Source organism: Urtica dioica, chromosome 12 (assembly GCF_054948205.1).
Source record: "Urtica dioica subsp. dioica isolate 48M chromosome 12, U.dioica_male_clone48M_v1_H2, whole genome shotgun sequence".
Lineage (NCBI taxonomy): Eukaryota > Viridiplantae > Streptophyta > Magnoliopsida > Rosales > Urticaceae > Urtica > Urtica dioica.
The window spans coordinates 3803095-3820014 of NC_142767.1; the positions used below are offsets into that span (position 1 = coordinate 3803095).

At 38.5% G+C, this 16920-nt stretch overlaps 4 protein-coding genes and 1 pseudogene across 8 annotated transcripts; 4 read left to right on the plus strand and 1 right to left on the minus strand.

Moving 5' to 3' along the window:
- Nucleotides 1-1992: 1992 nt before the first annotated feature.
- On the plus strand, nucleotides 1993-4787 carry LOC149378680 (protein SINE1-like). Its single transcript, XM_089603368.1, has 3 exons — nucleotides 1993-2106; nucleotides 2919-4254; nucleotides 4344-4787. Exons 2-3 carry the CDS (start codon nucleotides 2926-2928, stop codon nucleotides 4785-4787), a joined length of 1773 nt encoding a protein of 590 aa, XP_089459494.1. The 5' UTR covers nucleotides 1993-2106; nucleotides 2919-2925.
- A 255-nt stretch (nucleotides 4788-5042) lies between these two features.
- NDF5 (NDH-dependent cyclic electron flow 5) lies at nucleotides 5043-6585 on the minus strand. The gene is made up of 3 exons (XM_089603369.1): nucleotides 6080-6585; nucleotides 5326-5769; nucleotides 5043-5237 (listed from the first exon to the last, which is right to left on the minus strand). Exons 1-3 carry the CDS (start codon nucleotides 6569-6571, stop codon nucleotides 5043-5045), a joined length of 1131 nt encoding a protein of 376 aa, XP_089459495.1. The 5' UTR covers nucleotides 6572-6585.
- Nucleotides 6586-6703: 118 nt separating this feature from the next.
- Nucleotides 6704-10521, plus strand: LOC149378682 (uncharacterized). Of its 4 annotated transcripts, none has more exons than XR_016294148.1 (10): nucleotides 6704-7128; nucleotides 7456-7510; nucleotides 7871-7906; nucleotides 7996-8040; nucleotides 8405-8488; nucleotides 8554-8619; nucleotides 8799-8837; nucleotides 9098-9197; nucleotides 10023-10105; nucleotides 10195-10521. XR_016294148.1 is itself a non-coding variant. In XM_089602837.1 (10 exons), exons 1-10 carry the CDS (start codon nucleotides 6947-6949, stop codon nucleotides 10211-10213), a joined length of 777 nt encoding a protein of 258 aa, XP_089458963.1. In that variant the 5' UTR covers nucleotides 6775-6946; the 3' UTR covers nucleotides 10214-10521. The 4 variants fall into 4 exon arrangements, 3 of the variants coding, with proteins under 3 accessions (XP_089458963.1, XP_089458964.1, XP_089458965.1); XM_089602837.1 differs by having other exon boundaries at nucleotides 6775-7128; nucleotides 9892-10042; XM_089602839.1 differs by having other exon boundaries at nucleotides 6797-7128; nucleotides 9892-10105.
- Nucleotides 10522-11557: 1036 nt separating this feature from the next.
- LOC149378683 (protein ELC-like) lies at nucleotides 11558-12939 on the plus strand. Its single transcript, XM_089602835.1, has one exon. It carries the CDS (start codon nucleotides 11709-11711, stop codon nucleotides 12798-12800), a length of 1092 nt encoding a protein of 363 aa, XP_089458961.1. The 5' UTR covers nucleotides 11558-11708; the 3' UTR covers nucleotides 12801-12939.
- Nucleotides 12940-13073: 134 nt separating this feature from the next.
- Nucleotides 13074-15411, plus strand: LOC149378684 (uncharacterized; annotated as a pseudogene). Its single transcript, XR_016294149.1, has 5 exons — nucleotides 13074-13345; nucleotides 13525-13563; nucleotides 13829-13929; nucleotides 14793-14943; nucleotides 15048-15411. The product of XR_016294149.1 is annotated as an uncharacterized LOC149378684 (transcript).
- Nucleotides 15412-16920: the final 1509 nt, after the last annotated feature.

Genomic DNA, 16920 nt, shown 5'->3' on the forward strand with positions numbered 1-16920 from the left:
ACAAATTTGTTAATAAATAAGAGCAAATCAGACATTAATTATTGCCACATAAGTCATTTGGTTATATCCCTAAAAATTATCAAACGTAGGTTAGATCCAAAATCACATGTTTAAAGTGGTCTAGTTAGTTACAAATCTCTTTATAAAATAAAGATTACATAAACATTACACTTTTATATGTAAAATTAAATACTTAGAGTAATTTGTGTTTTTAATCGATGGGCATTGTAGATTTATAGCCAAAATAAAACTCAAAATTTTGGAATTAGCCAACGTTTGACAAAATAGCCTAATGGTCTTGACTGTCAACTATAATTGACTGCAATACCCTTATTATTAAAGCCGATATAATGAGTAAAAATAAAACGAAAATAATTTGAAAAATTCGGCAATTAATGTCAGGTGTTATTGATTCCGACTTTTTAGAACTGCTTCAAACCAACACGCTACAACACGCTATTTACACATAATTTACATAAATTTTTACTTATTTTCAGGAATATGCGATCGAGAGCGTGGTGGCATAAACGGATGTGGTGGCCGACGTAGCAGTTCAAAGGCGCATATAGTCAGCGTGTGAGAGAGAAGAGAGAAAAAAACATTGTTAAAAAGGGAGAGAGAGGTCATACCACCGTGAGAATTTCAGTTTGAACGAGAGAGAGAGAGATGGGAAGAGAGAGAGTAATTAAATTCGAGTAACTGTTTCCTATAAAAATGGAAAGAAACTTATTATTACTTATTACACTATATTAATAACGAATTTTGAAAAGAAAAAAAATCATGCAACAGAGCCAAAAACGTGTAAGATGGCAAAAATGAGATTTTCTAACTCTTTAAAGAAGGACACATTAGCGTTTTGGCTATTTTAAAAAAATCTCAAACGTTGGCTTGATCGCTAACATAAGATGGCTTTTCTACCTTGTTGTTTGAATGAAATTGACATTTTGTTTAAAAAAATCTCGGGTCATGAAATGTTTTTTTAACAACAATCGTATGCCTACAATTTTATTCCATTGTAGACATGTATGCATACAATTTCGATAATTATAGATATCTATATCTACAATTTCTATATTTGTAGACATATACGTCTACAGTTTTGATAATGTAGACATACATGTCTACAACTCATGTATATCTATAATTTTTATAGTTGTAGACATGTATGTTTACAATTTTGATAATCTAGACATATATGTCTACAAATTTTTGTAATTGTAGACATATATGTCTATAATATTTATAACCATGGTTTTTAGACGGAAGGTTCTGAGAGACAAAAACCTAATAATAATAATTTTGCTACCTTCACCGCCCTATATGAAGAAAAATGAAAAAAAAACAAAAAATGAAATAAGAAAAAAAGTGTAAAAATGAAAAAGGAATGAAATGAGAAAAAAAAAATGATAGGGTAATATGGACATTTGACATGAGACCCACTACTAAAAGTGTTCAAAATTATACTTTTGTTTATTTTGATCAAAAGAATTGAAACTACTACTACTTGGACCATTTCCATTTCCCTTTCCCTTATTTACTTACACTTCTCTCTTATTTTCTCTTTGTATAATAGTTTATAAAAAATTAATTATGATTAACTATGGTTAACCATAATTTAAAATATACCTATACTTTATAATTAAAAAATCAAGCTCTCCAAAGGCTCTTTACCTTTTTTGTTCGAGTTTTCTAAGCAACAAAATTCGAATTGTTTTTTTTGATAAAAATAAAATTCGAATTCATATAGTACTGTAATAGTAACTTTAAAAATGTCACTTTCATATTTTAAGAAAAAGCAATAAATATGTCATTTTATGCAGGGACCCACATAGAAGGATAGCGGTGGAATTAGGAAGAAAGATTTTAAATTGCAAAGAGAGGAGAGACATGGACAGTCAGCCCGATATACCCGCGAACAGACCACAACCCAAATTTCCCAAATATCAAAAATCCCAAAAACGTTACTCTCTCTCTCTCTCTCTCTCTCTCTCAGAACACTCTGGTAGTCTTGTCTAGGTCTGGTTGGTCTAGGCGTGGAATCTCTAGAAGTGCCACAAGCAGTCCACGCAGACCCTGCTGTTTGACGAGCCCTTGTCTTCTTCGCAAGTAAGTACGGTTCTTGATTCTTTAGAAATGCCTTTTTCTTTTTTTTTTTTCTTTTCTTTTTTTTTTTTGGCTGGTTTTCTCTTTGTTTGCTTTACGTGAAAGCGCCAAGATATGAGATGATTGAGTTTTGAAGTACCCCAACTATTATGATACCAAAAAAAAAAGGATTCCAATTACTCGTGGAGAATTTTGAGGGGATAAAGCTCAAAGCTTTGCTGAAGCGGAAATTTCGAACTCCTGATATGTTAAATGACTGAGATATTTATTTTGAGAACTTAAAAAACGCGTTTAAATTGCGGTAAAATGATTAGAAAGTTCATTGCTTTAGAAATAGTTTGAAAGCTGAATGAGCTAGACATTTATGTTAAGATCTTCGTTAGGTTAGTATTTGGAAGCTTTAGAGAGAATCGAATTATCGTAGGAATGCAATTTGATTATGCTAAAACACCAGATCACAGTTTTTGGTTTAGGGTTCTATTTCGCTTTTCCATCTAGAAGATCTCCGTTCCAATTTAGAGTTAGATTTGCAATTTCTCTATCTAGATTTTTATTGCTTTCTTTTCCATCAAGCGCTTGTATCCCGTTTAACGATTTTATTCCTTTCCTTTTAACATTTATTTCATCATAGCATTACCGATACTTGATGTAAGTAGTAAGCTTATCTGAGTTGGGTAGTTGATTTTGTTCTGCTTAGTTTAGAGGAAGCGTGGGATTTCCCTATGAGATCTTTAATTTCTATAAATACTCTTCTGTGACAATACACATTGAACTTTCATAAACTAAGCTGTGTTTTTTGTTTATGTTTTTATAAGGTCAAGAATGGGTCGGAGCCTGAGTCCAATAATAAAGCGAGAGTTGGAAAATCTCGACAAAGACACGAGTCGCCGAGCAGCCATGACAGCGCTCAACTCCTTTGTTAAAGACATGGACTTTAAAGCAATACCGCTATTCATAGCCGAAGTGTCTCGGAAAAAAGAGGCTGGCTCTTTATCCGAAGAGAGCTCGGTCTCTCTCTATGAAGCCCTCGTGCGTGTCCATGGTGTCAAGATAATCCCTCTCATAGACACAATAATGGACTCGATAGTCAAGACCTTGGGTTCGGTCCCCGGCTCTTCTTTCCCTCTCCAACAGGGTTGCTCGAAGGTGGTCACCGCAATCGCCAGGTACAGCATCGACCCGAATGTCCCAGAAGACACGAAGAGGCACGTGATTCATTCTCTGTGCGGTCCTCTCTTGGACTCTCTCTTGGGCTCTCAAGAGAGCCTCACTTCCGGGGCCGCGCTTTGCTTGAAGGCTCTAGTGGAGAACGACAATTGGAGGTTCGCTTCGTACGAGATGGTCAACAAAGTCTGCCAGAGCGTCACCGGAGCCTTGGAGGAGAGCTCTACGCAGAGCAATGCCCACATGGGTCTCGTCATGGCTCTGGTGAAACGGAATGCCGTCGCTGTTGAGCCTTATGCCCGATTGCTCATACGAGCCGGGTTCAAGATTCTGGATGGCGGGTCAGAGAAAGCCAACTCTCAGAAGCGGCTTTCGTCGATTCAGATGATCAAATTTTTGATCAAGAATCTCGATATTTGGTGCGTTCGAGGGGAGATTGGGTCGGTGATTGGGGAGATGGAGAAGTGCCAGTCTGATCCGATGGCGTTCGTGAGAGTCGCGGCTCTCGAGACTCTTCGCACAGCGAGGACAATGGTCGAAGGAAAAGGGTCGAAGCTCGAGAACGGTGGTCCGGGTTTGGTGACTGAGTCGAATTTCAGCAGAAGGTTTCTACCGGGCTCCGGGGACCAATCTCCCGCTTCCGCTGTTTCTCCGCTGTCGCGCACCTTCAACTCGCTCGTGGAATACGATTCGCTGATTGGATCGCCGATTCTGTCGACACAGGACATTCAGTATCTGGACAACGATTCGAGGAGCGTGGACCGGAAGTTTTTGGGGCGTGAGAACGGAGGGTTCGTTGATGTGTCTCTCAAAGACGGGCTGTTCTCGGGATCTCCTAGATCAAACGAGGTCTCTAATGGGTACTTGGAGCGATCTGGTAGCGCCAAGATTGTTCGAAGCGACGGGAACCACGAAGAAGAGTTTCTAGGCTTCTCGCGGACCAAGCCGAGGCGAGGAATCTCCAGAAGTGCCACAAGCAGTCCCTTGGTATGTTTTCCATTTCACTATCTGAATTCTGCTTGACACTGAAACATCTATTTGTGATTGTTCACCATTTTGGGAACTTGCTGAGGCAGAGGTCACGCACGCCAAGCAGAGTTGAGAACGATATATATAGAACCCCAAGGAGCCATGTTTACACTGTTCAAGATGCCTTGAGCTTGGCGAGTACCGAGAGACCACCCAGGTGGTCCAGAAATCAACTCAGTGATTTCGAGCGCAGCCCGGTTTCTAGATGTGAGCACCGAAACTGCAATGGCTATGAGTGGAGAGACACTCGAAGCTTACAGGCCGATGATGAGAAGTTCCATGGCCGCAGCGAGTCTGTGTCGTCCATGGAAGACATTCCTGTCGTGAGCGGCGAACTTCAAGAACCTGAGAAGGTCCTTCCCAAGAGGAAAGCCGTTTCCATGAGATTCCCTGCGAAGCTGGTGTGTGGGCTCTCACTCGCTCTGCTGGCGGTCGTGGCTCCCATCTGGCTCAGCAGTCAGGAACAAGGCTGTTATCTTGTCCCGACTTGAAGTATTTTGGAAGTGTAAAAAAAGGTATCTTGGTTTGGGAGTTTGAAACAATGTATTGTTGTTTGTCTGTTGGTTTGTTGTGTGACTTTACTTTGTTTAATCAGTGTACTGAACTGAGTCTAAAATGAAAGTCTCTTTTGATTCTGTCCTGGTACCGAAACACCATTTTACACAGGACTTGATATCATGATAAAGCTCCAGTTATAATTATAGATAAAGCTTTGCATGTCCTTTGAATCTGAGTGTGAGATTTGATCAGAGATTTGGATTGTGTAGGGCTTGTCCAAGCTCTAGTACTTGTCCAGGTGCCACAGTGATTGGTTTAAGCATGGCTGATGAGCCAACACACAGATAGGCGTATTTGCCATATATTTCATGACTAGACCCAGGACTAAATATGTATAGCTCCTCAAATCCTTTTCGTCCAACCACCACTGAATTCCTTCTACCCTGCACAACAAGAAAAAGAAAATACAATAATAAGCAACGTAGAAAGCAAAATCTATACACAGATTACATTTAAACACAAGATGTATACCCTATCGTTGATTGCCATGCTCCGTGGAGCACTGGTGTATATCAAGCTCATCTCCTCTCTCAAGTTCTTCTGGTTCTCGTCTTCCTCGCCCTCCAATTCTTCCTCTTCATCCTTTTTCTCGTTCCCGTTACTCTGATTCCAAAATGATAACTTGCTCATTAGTTGGCCGAACGGGGTGTCTTTTCTGGTGCCAAATTCCGGGGGAATGATGGAGAATTCCGACGTGAAAGGAGGCTGAACGAAGAAATCCGATCCTTCCAGGCCGATCGCGGAAGTCGCTTCCGGCGAGCTCACTCTCAGATGGCTCAGAAAAAAGCCGTAAAGCTGGGCTGGCAAAGAGCCCGAGTTTGTGATCACAATTTTTGAGCTTAGCTCGTCTTCTCGGAGAGACACGATGTTCCTCACTTCGATCATGTTCCTCGAATCAGTGTTGAGCAGTTCCACCTATATTGATTTCTGATGCCGATTAGAAGGAAAAAGAAACAAAAAAACTTGTACTTTCCGACATATAAAGAATGGAAGCAGAAGGTCTAGAACCGAACCAAATGACAAGGTTCAATTTTTTTTTTTATAGAATCTCAGGCCAGAAAGAAAAAGAAACATAACAAGCTCATGATTCCCTCTTCGCATTGTCAATTGTTTTATAGATGGTTACCATGAAACTTGATATGTTATATAGAACTCACGAACGGGCACCGGTCCAAAGATCTTAAAAATAATGAGGTTAAAGAGCACCATCTTACAATTACTGCACCTGGATTGAAGTCCGGGAGCTCCCGGTGATCTTGTGGACCACCCAGTTACTTGGGGACCAAGAAACAGCATCCCCGACCCTGAAGTCGAGCTGCAGAGAGACCCCGCCTCGAACATCTGCGTCGTCTTCAGAGACGAGAGTGTGAATGAGCTCATCGGTGCCGCGGTGCCACATGGCGGCCTTGTAGGAGGTGATGAGGCCCTCCGGGAGCATCACGATGGCCGCGCTCCCGTTGACCAGCGACATGTTGACCACGCATCCGTCCCCCAGAGCCCCGAAGCTCACGCCGCGCCCACCGAACTCCGACTCCAGATACTCAACGTTGACCGGCGGAATCGACGAGGCCACTCTCGTGACGACGGATGATAGTCTCTTGCTGTTCTGAGGCTTCCACCGAAACGTCTGCTCATTGGTTGAGCTTGAAATGCCATTTTTTGTTGCAGTTGTTGTTGAGAGAAGAGTGAAAAGTGGAGTCGTAGCCATTAATGCCATGGATGGCCTTTTCTTTCTTTTCCTGGGTAATTTTGGACTTGAAATGCTTCACTCATTGGGTTTGGGTCCCACTTATCTTCATACACATCTTTTAAGGGTCGATTTTCTGTTTATTTCTACCTCCTTGTAATATCATAGCATTTTTATTATTGAACATTTTCATTAGAACATCATATATATAGCACATGATTACTTAGACTCAACCTTCATTTTTTTTTTTTTTTTTTCGCATATCGTGGAATTGAAGTATTGAACCATAATATCATAGTTTTTAAAATAATTAAATTACCAACGGTTCTTAACTTTCTAATATCTATTCATTTTAATTTTGGGCTAGAAACAACACGTGAGCATTCCGTTTTCCAAGAGAAGAAAATGCGGTGTACGGATATGGTGATGTCTAGCGCATCTCCGAGCCTTCTCGGCGAAACTCCTCCTCCGCCGCGGCAGCGACGGAGGAGTTACTCCGTTTGTTGCGTTTCTCTCTCTCCTGTTGTCGGCGAAACATTAGCGCGAATCAGAAGCTCCGGTGTCATCGCTTGCCTTCGCGCCAATAGGTAAGTAACGCCTCGTTTTGTAGAGTTCTTATTGTGATTGTTTTTGGTCAGACTAAGTCATAGCAAAATGCCAATGAATAATTCAGGTGTCCTGATTGGGGTTCAGCCATAGAAGTGCATAAATAAAGGGTTTTTTTTTTTTTTTTTTTTTTTTTTTTTAAACAATCTTGATAAAAAAATGAATTCATTTTCCAGTGTTTGTAAAAGTTAACCTAGAAAGTTGTATATTTGTGACAATGGCCACTTATTCGAATTCCATGGTAGTGACCATCCTTTAGCTAATTCGATCGTATTGGTTGCTGGTCTGTGTTTTTTCTTTTCTTGTAGCTCAAAGTCAGCAATGGAAGCTGCACGTTCTGCAATATCCGGAGGCATCTCCGTTGTGAGCTTTCCATTTCTAGCTTAATAAAGGATTTTTTTTTCTTTGGCACTGAGAGTTATCTTTTAGGTAAAACAGAGTGTGGAAATCAATTACAAAAAATATTTAAAACACTACAGTATTGCATTGTATGAAGCTATTGTATGTTTGTAAAAGGAAATACTTGATGATAAAGCCATTATTAGCATATTGTCTTACAAGAATATCTCGACAAACCAGGATGAATAAGTGGTTGTTAATTCAATTTTTCACTGGTTGAAATTCACAAATTCCGGTCCCGTAGTCTTTTCCTTGTGTTGAGGAAGTGATGAACCAGCTAAAACGCTATGTGTTATTGATCTTCTTTTCAACTTTCTTTTGTAGCTGGAGATCGTCGCATCCACGCCAGGTGTGTTTAAGGTTGTTTGTTTAAATGACATATTTCCTTGATTTCAAGTGCGTGAGTTTGATCTTCCTGGGAACAAAGTGTAACCAGTTATCATTCTCAGGTTGTTCAACAGCTCGTGCACGACTATCCAGCCACGCTCGTAGGAGTAATTTGCTATCCTGCTCTGTTTGAATTTCACGCCTTTTTTATTTATTTATTATTATAATAAAATAGTGCTGATTTGTGATGCATTGGGGCGGTTACAGAGATCTATCTGTATGTAATAGGCATCTGCACAATGCCTTTTTTGGATGATAAATATTCAAGATGAGTAAATACATACCATATTTAATTTATACATATTTCACCATGGGGGTTGCATATGAAAGTGCTTTTTCTAGATTTTTTTCGAATATCAAACAAATTTTACAACGGAAAAAATAAAAATCTCTTGCCGGTTTAAAATTGTGACAATTAGATACGTTTTTATGAGTAATTCTTGAAGATTTACGCACTCATCTTGTGATCAGGTTGGGACCATTCTTAGCATCGAGGATGCAGAAAAGGCAGTAAGAGCTGGTGCCAAGTTCGTGATGAGCCCGGTTATGGTGAGGGTAAGTGTACACGTGATAACATGTAACCCCTCTCTGTTCCACTAAGATTTGCATGTGTATATCAGGATGCCATGGTTGCATTACAGAATCGTGAAGTATTATACATACCTGGTGCTATGACTCCCACTGAGGTAAGACCATACCTTATTTGACTATTATGTATTTGTGACTTCACTTGGTCTTCAAAGATGGCTCTCTTATAATTTCTTAATTATATTTTTGAATGAGCTTTTGCAGTCTGTTTGACATAGTAAATGTTAATTTCTTAACACTTGAAAGGATAACTTAAGCAGACGTGTATGGTGTACAGATATTTTCAGCTTATGAAGCTGGCGCAAAAATTGTCAAGGTTAGTCATGAACTTTAGCATGTTAAATATGGGCAATTCAGATGTAAATACTCAATACTTCTAGTTAAGACCTTATTTGGCCTACCAAGTCTCATGTAAAAAAATGTTTGCCAAGATTCTAAAATGAGGTTTGTGTGCCATTAACTGTTTTGTCATTTTCTTTTTATCTTTGATAGTTTGGTCTAAAACTTTATTTAATCTGTGTTCTTGAGATATGATTTTGAAGTTATAAATATATTTTACCGTATTTGGCGGTTTAGGTTTATCCTGTTTCGGCATTGGGGGGTGTGCGGTATATTTCGGCAATCCAGAAACCGTTTTCTCACATACCCATGGTTGCTTCTCAGGGAATTGCGATAGGTTTGCTTCTATGCGACTCTTTTGAAATAGTTGAGATGAATCTGTAGAGCTTTTATCCTTTTCTATGGGAATCTAGATTGGTAAAAAAATTGAGTATCTAGTAGCATAGTGCAGCCATCTCTTTCTGTTGTGTAGTGAATATGTCAGGAGTCTCTTGAAGTCCTCTGGATTTTTTCGAATTCAATACATGCATATATAGAAGATGGAGAATAGGTTTCAGATTAGAGTTTGAGTTGCAAAGCATAAGAAGTTTGATTTAGTACATGTTTTTTCCCTTGTGATGTCTCGGCTTAGTAAATGCTGATACTAATTTAACCATATGTACTCGTATAATTGAAAAATGAAAATACCTTTCTAGCACACACTTCATGTTACTACAACAACATTACATATTTATAGAACCATATCTCTTGATTGGTTCAGCACAGAATTCAACACCTAACTATTCATGAATTTTTACATTTCAATACATAAACTTAATTTGTATAGTTGATGTCAAGAAAATAAATGAATTTTATAAAGTTCATCGTATTGTTTAAAAAAAAAAAAAAAGAGATTGATTACAGATATGTACTTTCTTTCATTTGACTAGCTGAGCTACATGTTTACATATTTTGTTTCACGGTTAGTTTTAAAATCGAATTACTTTTCTCCGATACGAAAGTTACTGAAAGTTTCTGCTCTAATTAAACAGATTCTGTTGGCGATTACATTGCGAATGGTGCTTCGGCAGTTGTTTTATCAGATGCCATATTTGATAAAGAAGCAATGCGTCAAAATAATCTCAAAGCCATACATAAGCTTGCTCGTTTGGCGTCTTTGCAGGGCAGTGAAGCCGTAGAAAGGTTAGGCTTTAATTCTCAAAAGCATGAGAAGAAAGGCATGTGCCCAGACTCATTTAGCAATTGGTTAGTGTTTTATATTTATTTTTACTTCATTTTGTTTGCACTTAAGCCAGTATGGTCTCTCTTTAAAGTCCATTTTTCGTTGCTTGCAGATCTGAATCATTAGTTTAGAAGGCTGGGAAGTTTCAGGTAGACGGATAATTAGTTAGCAAAAAATATCAGAGTTACTATGCCTCGGCGATCTTGGAGACTCGGTTAAGGGTACACTTTTCAACTCCGCCAGAATCAATTTTGTTTTGTTTTTGGAATAAATAATTATATTTTGGTTTGTAAATAATTACTTGTTGAGCAGGAGATTCTGTGGTCCAAGTAGAGTTTTTGTAGATATATCAATTTATTTCCGTTTGCCATTTGGTAGCTTAAATGATCACCAAAGCTTGTAGTTGTAGGAGATAGGTTGAAGAATATTTTGTTCCTTAGATGTGAGTATTTAATGTTTAATTCTCTGGTGATGTTTGATAAAGAAAACAAAAAACTTTAATTATTTGAATTATATGACCTGTATTAGCTGTCTCTCCCAAAAAAAAACCATCATTTTTGTCCAATTACACATCGCCACCTTATGAAAATCTTAGAACAGTCAATTTGACTTAATCTTGCTGATGTAGGAAATAACGCGGGCCTGATTTATTGGTACCGTTTTATAACGTGTTTAATGGGTAGACTGGGTTTTTATGTAACGAATGATTTTAGGCATTGTTATATAGGTTACGAAAATCTTTCAATATTTATCACCTAACAAAATGGTATTCTAAAAAAAAAAAAATGGTTATTTAGTACCGGATGATATTCTGGGCCGGTTAACAACCTCAAATTACTTCAATTAAATAACAATTGATATTTTGATCTTCAAAACAAATAATTATTGAAACTATTTCATTAACAATTTTTGTGGAACACTTTTACACGCTACGGTTCATAAATCTGCGATAAGAAAACATCGGGTTTGACCATTGAATATTGTGCCCTTGGGAGTTAGGACGAAGTTAAAGCTTAAAAAGAATATACACTAAATATCATTTTTGTAATAAAGAAAATTAAAATGAATTTGATCAAGAATATGACGAATTTCACAATTTCTGTATATTATTTTGCCGTAAATTTTGTTGTTCATAATACTAAAATTGATCAAGTAATACTGAAAATTATGTTGATTAATATATATCCGACCATATTTATTTTACATTACGCGGCGATGATAGATAATATCATAATACGATATAAAAAGGTACGAAATAGAACAAATGGTCAATTTGCCCCTGTAATTGTGTGGTCGTATAGCTTTGTCCCATAACTTTAAATAAATTCCAAATTATTGCCTGAAAGTTAAAAATCACTACAGTTACGTAGCTTTATAATTTTTTATTTTTTTATTTTTTTTTTATCAATGTTCAATCAAAGCCGAAAATTTTCTAATATATAATCAGATTTAGTAATTTCTATAACTTCGAGGGTAAATAGATAATTTGTCCTAAGTTACAAAGTAGACGCGGCTAAGGAAAGTAGACAAATTATAAAGAGAAAAGAAAAAAAGAAAAGAAAAGAGTAATCGAAATTAGCCTCGTACAGGAAGCAGAAATCTGTGTAGAAGATTCCACAGACGACGATGGTCCCTCCGGCGAACCCATCCTCGGCACCGGCAAACCCACAACTAACCCAGCAGTTCTTAAGCTCCGTGCTGTCCCAGCGAGGCCCGTCAGCCCTTCCGTACACGGAGGACACGAAATGGCTGATCCGGCAACACCTGGTGTCCCTGGCGGCGGCTTTCCCTTCCCTGGAGCCGAAGACCGCCACTTTCACCCACAACGACGGGCGAACGGTGAACCTCCTCCAGGCCGACGGAACGGTCCCGATCTCGTTCCAGGGCGTGACGTACAACATCCCTTTTCTGATCTGGCTGATCGAATCGTACCCCCGCCACCCGCCGTGCGTGTACGTGAACCCGACGCGCGACATGATCATCAAGCGCCCCCACCCCCACGTGAACCCCTCGGGCCTGGTCTCCGTCCCGTACCTCCACTCGTGGGTGTACCCTAGCTCCAGCCTCCTGGACCTGGCCAAGGAGCTGAGCCTCATCTTCGGCCGAGACCCCCCTCTCTACTCCCGCCAGCGCCCCGTCCCATCTCCCAGCCGCCCGTCGCCCGTGTCGGAGGCGGCGGAGGCGTTCCGCAGAAACGCTGCCGCGAAGATAGCGGAGGCGGCGCTGGCGGACTTGGCGGGGATGCGGCGCGCGAGGGAGGGGGAGATGGAGGGCATGCTGTCCGCGCAGGGAGAGCTGCGGCGCAGAGGGGAGGAGCTGCGGCGGGGCTTGGGGGAGATGGCCGCCGAGAAGGAGGCCCTGGAGCAGCGGCTGCAGGCCGTGCTCATGGACTCGGACGTGCTCGAGGCCTGGCTCGGGGACAACCAAGGCCGGAGGACGGCCTCGGAAGGAGGGGACGAGGGGGTGGAGTGCGCCGACGTGGCGTCGAGGCAGATGATGGAGTGCACGGCGGGGGACGTGGGCATCGAGGACGCCGTGTACGCCCTCGACAAGGCCGTGCAGGACGGCGCCCTGCCCTTCGACCACTACCTGCGCAGCGTCAGGCTGCTCTCCAGGGAGCAGTTCTTCCACCGCGCCACTGCCGCCAAGATCAGGGCCCTCAGCATGCAATCCCAGGTGGCCTCCATGGCTTCCCGCATCGCCCATTTCGTTTCCTGATTCTCCCCCCACTCAACCTCCTATCCATTTTTTGTCATCTCGTTTTTCTTTCTTTACATGCTGCTGTAAGACATATTGTTTCTGTCATAAGTGTAATGCATACCAATATTAATAATATAGAATACTAGATTCATTCCTAGTCTTGAATTGATTCTTCGTGACTCGCTCAAAATCTGCGTGCACTTGCGTGAATGTGGGTATCGTCTGACATTTCAATTGGGTTATGTCCTGTCAGAATTGTTCATGGTTTTTGTTTCCCTCTTTACAGTGTCAGCACTGTCTATTATAGGGTAGAGATGCATTTGCATATGTTATTGTGAAAGTGTATTACTTCAGGACTCTGAATTGAGGATCAATATCTCCATCCCATTGACACATTGGTGTAGAATTGTTCCCAGTCCTCTTGCTTGTAATTCAGTTTTGCGTTGCATTGTGCATAGCTTAACAGCTCTCTCTTTCTCATCCATTGCTTGGTGGACCGTGTTATGTGCCATTTAAAGAATCGTGAAGTGTTATACATACCTGGTGCTATGACTCCCACTGAGGTAAGACCATACCTTATTTGACTATTATGTATTTGTGACTTCACTTGTTCTTCAAAGATGGCTCTCTTATATTTTCTTAATTATATTTTTGAATGAGCTTTTGCAGTCTGTTTGATATAGTAAATGTTAATTTCTTAACACTTGAAAGGATAACTTAAGCAGACGTGTATGGTGTACAGATATCTTCAGCTTATGAAGCTGGCGCAAAAATTGTCAAGGTTAGTCATGAACTTTAGCATGTTAAAGTAAATATGGGCAATTCAGATGTAAATACTCAACAACTCTAGTCAGGACCTTATTTGGCCTACTAAGTCTCATGTAAAAAAATGTTTGCCAAGATTCCAAAAAGAGGTTTGTGTGCCATTAACCGTTTTGTCATTTTCTTTTTATCTTTGATAGTTTGGTCTAAAACTTTATTTAATCTGTGTTCTTGAGATATGATTTTGAAGTTATAAATATATTTTGCCGTATTTGGCGGTTTAGGTTTATCCTGTTTCGGCATTGGGGGGTGTGTGGTATATTTCGGCAAATCAAGAAACCGTTTTCTCACATACCCATGGTTGCTTCTCAGGGAATTGCGATAGGTTTGCTTCTATCACCCTTAGAGAGCTGAAAATGCTTCTCACGTTAGTTTGTAGTTAAAAATTTAACGATGGGAACTATGCGACTCTTTTGAAATAGTTGAGATGAATCTTTAGAGCTTTTATCCTTTTCTATGGGAATCCAGATTGGTAAATAAATTGAGTATCTAGTAGCATAGTGCAGCCATCTCTTTCTGTTGCGTAGTGAATTTGGCAGGAGTCTCTTGAAGTCCTCTGTATTTTTTGAATTCAATACATGCGTATATAGAAGATGGAGAATAGGTTTCAGATTAGAGTTTGAGTTGAAGCACAAGAAGTTTGATTTAGTACATGTGTTTTCCCATGTGATGTCTCGGCTTCGTAAATGCTGATACTAATTTAACCATTTTGTACTCGTATAATTGAAAATGAAAATACCTTTCTAGCACACACTTCATGTTACTACAACAACATTACATATTTATAGAACCATATCTCTTGATTGGTTTAGCGCATAATTCAACACCTAACTATTCATGAAATTTTACATTTCATAAGATAAACTTAATTTGTATAGTTGATCTCAAGAAAATAACCATATCTCTTGATTGGTTTAGCGCAGAATTCAATACCTAACTATTCATGAAATTTGACATTTCATAAGATAAACTTAATTTGTATAGTTGATCTCAAGAAAATAAATGAATTTCATAAAGTTCATTGTTTTGTTTAAAAAAAAAAAAAAGAGATTGGTTACAGATATGTACTTTCTTTCATTTGACTAGCTGAGCTACATGATTACATATTTTGTTTCACGGTTAGTTTTAAAATAGAATTACTTATCTCCGATACAAAAGTTACTGAAAGTTTCTGCTCTAATTAAATAGATTCCGTTGGCGATTACATTGCGAATGGTGCTTCGGCAGTTGTTTTATCAGATGCCATATTTGATAAAGAAGCAGTGCGTCAAAATAATCTCAAAGCCATACATAAACTTGCTCATTTGGCTGCTTTGCAGGGCAGTGAAGCCGTAGAAAGGTTAGGCTTTAGTTCTCAAAAGCATGAGAAGAAAGGCATGTGCTTAGACTCATATAGCAATTGATTAATGTTTTATATTTATTTTTACTTCATTTTGTTTGCAGTTAAGCTAGTATGGTTTCTCTTTAAAGTCCATGTTTTTCGTTACTTCAGAGTTACTATGCCTCGGCGATCAGGGAGACTCGGTTAAGGGTACACTTTTCAACTCCGCAAGAATCAATTTTGTTTTGTTTTTGGAATAAAGAATTATAGTTTGGTTTGTAAATAATTACTTGTTGAGCAGGAGATTCTGTGGTCCAAGTAGAGTTTTTGTAGATATATCAATTTATTTCCATTTGATCGCTTAAATGATCACCAAAGCTTGTAGTTGTAGGAGATAGGTTGAAGAATATTTTGTTCCTCAGATGTGAGTATTTAATGTTTAATTCTCTGGTGATGTTTGATAAAGAAAACAAAAAACTTTAATTATATGATCAGTGTTAGCTGTCTCTCCCAAAACGATCAGTTTTGTCCAATTACACATCGCCACCTTATGAAAATCTTAGAACAGTCAGTTTGACTTAATCTTGCTGATGTAGGAAATAACGCGGGCCTGATTTATTTGTACCGTTTTATAACGTGTTTAGTGGGTAGATTTGGTTTTTATGTAACGATTGCTTTTATAGACATTGTTATATAGTAGGTTATGAAAAATCTTTCAATATTTATCACCCAAAAAAAAAAAAATGGTATTCTATAAAAAGAGAATTTTTTTTTTTTTTTGGTTATTTATTACCGGATGATATCCTGGGCCGGTTGACAATCTCAAATTACTTCAATTAAATAAGGGAGAATATCAAGAGTATCCCTTGTGTTTAATCAAAATGCGAGATTTCTCTCATCTATTTCTAGAAATATCAGACATATCCATCCAGTTTAATATAAATGACATATACATCCCCTAAATAAATATTATATTACAAATATCACCCTTTTTTGTTTATTTTTTACAAAAAAATAATTTGAAATCCCCTAAATACCCTTACTTAATGAAATAATTTTTTATCTTCTATTCTATATAAAAAAAAAATTAAATTAAAAAATTTCTTAATAAAAAGCTAAGGTTTTTTTTTATAAAGAGAGATTTTGATTTTTTTTTTAATAAAATAGTAAATAAATATTTATTATATTATGGGTATTTTGAGGAGTTCAAATTATTTTTTTGTAAAAAATAAACGAAAATGGTAATATTTGTAATATAACATTTTTTTAGGGGAGGTATATATCATTTATATTAAACTGAAGGGATATGTCTGATATTTCTAGAAATAAAAGGGATAAATCTCGCATTTCGATTAAACATGAGGGGTACTCTAGATATTTTCCCATTAAATAACAATTGACATTTTGATCTTCAAAATAAATAATTATTGAAAATATTTCGGCGTTATTTCCCAAGGTTGCTATTGGGCCATGTGGGCTGGACACTTGCTTAAAAGAAGTTGCCGATTTTCAGTGTGAATTTCGATAGGCGCCTCGTACTTGGAATGCGTGGTCATTAAATAACAATTGACATTTTGATCTTCAAAATAAATAATTATTGAAAATATTTCGGCGTTATTTCCCAAGGTTGCTATTGGGCCATGTGGGCTGGACACTTGCTTAAAAGAAGTTGCCGATTTTCAGTGTGAATTTCGATAGGCGCCTCGTACTTGGAATGCGTGGCTCATTAAATAACAATTGACATTTTGATCTTCAAAATAAATAATTATTGAAAATATTTCGGCGTTATTTCCCAAGGTTGCTATTGGGCCATGTGGGCTGGACACTTGCTTAAAAGAAGTTGCCGATTTTCAGTGTGAATTTCGATAGACGCCTCGTACTTGGAATGCGTGGCTCATTAGTTGAGTCAATGAGAGTTATTGTTCTCGGAGTTTGGCTTTTGTAATACAATTGGGGTACTCTTTTTCATCTTTGTCGCACTTTTGTAGAGGTCGA

What these genes read in the sequence shown, in the direction of transcription:
- LOC149378683 (XM_089602835.1), top strand. Translation starts at nt 11,709, where the DNA reads ATGGTCCCTCCGGCGAACCCATCCTCGGCACCGGCAAACCCACAACTA.
- NDF5 (XM_089603369.1), bottom strand. Translation starts at nt 6,571, where the DNA reads ATGGCATTAATGGCTACGACTCCACTTTTCACTCTTCTCTCAACAACA. An exon ending in GCTCCCGGACTTCAATCCAG is followed by an intron (nt 5,770 to 6,079) that starts GTGCAGTAATTG and finishes AAATCAATATAG; the next exon opens with GTGGAACTGCTCAACACTGA. An exon ending in GCATGGCAATCAACGATAGG is followed by an intron (nt 5,238 to 5,325) that starts GTATACATCTTG and finishes CTTGTTGTGCAG; the next exon opens with GGTAGAAGGAATTCAGTGGT.
- LOC149378682 (XM_089602839.1), top strand. Translation starts at nt 6,947, where the DNA reads ATGCGGTGTACGGATATGGTGATGTCTAGCGCATCTCCGAGCCTTCTC. An exon ending in TATCCGGAGGCATCTCCGTT is followed by an intron (nt 7,511 to 7,870) that starts GTGAGCTTTCCA and finishes TTTCTTTTGTAG; the next exon opens with CTGGAGATCGTCGCATCCAC. An exon ending in TGAGCCCGGTTATGGTGAGG is followed by an intron (nt 8,489 to 8,553) that starts GTAAGTGTACAC and finishes TGTGTATATCAG; the next exon opens with GATGCCATGGTTGCATTACA.
- LOC149378680 (XM_089603368.1), top strand. Translation starts at nt 2,926, where the DNA reads ATGGGTCGGAGCCTGAGTCCAATAATAAAGCGAGAGTTGGAAAATCTC. An exon ending in GTGCCACAAGCAGTCCCTTG is followed by an intron (nt 4,255 to 4,343) that starts GTATGTTTTCCA and finishes TTGCTGAGGCAG; the next exon opens with AGGTCACGCACGCCAAGCAG.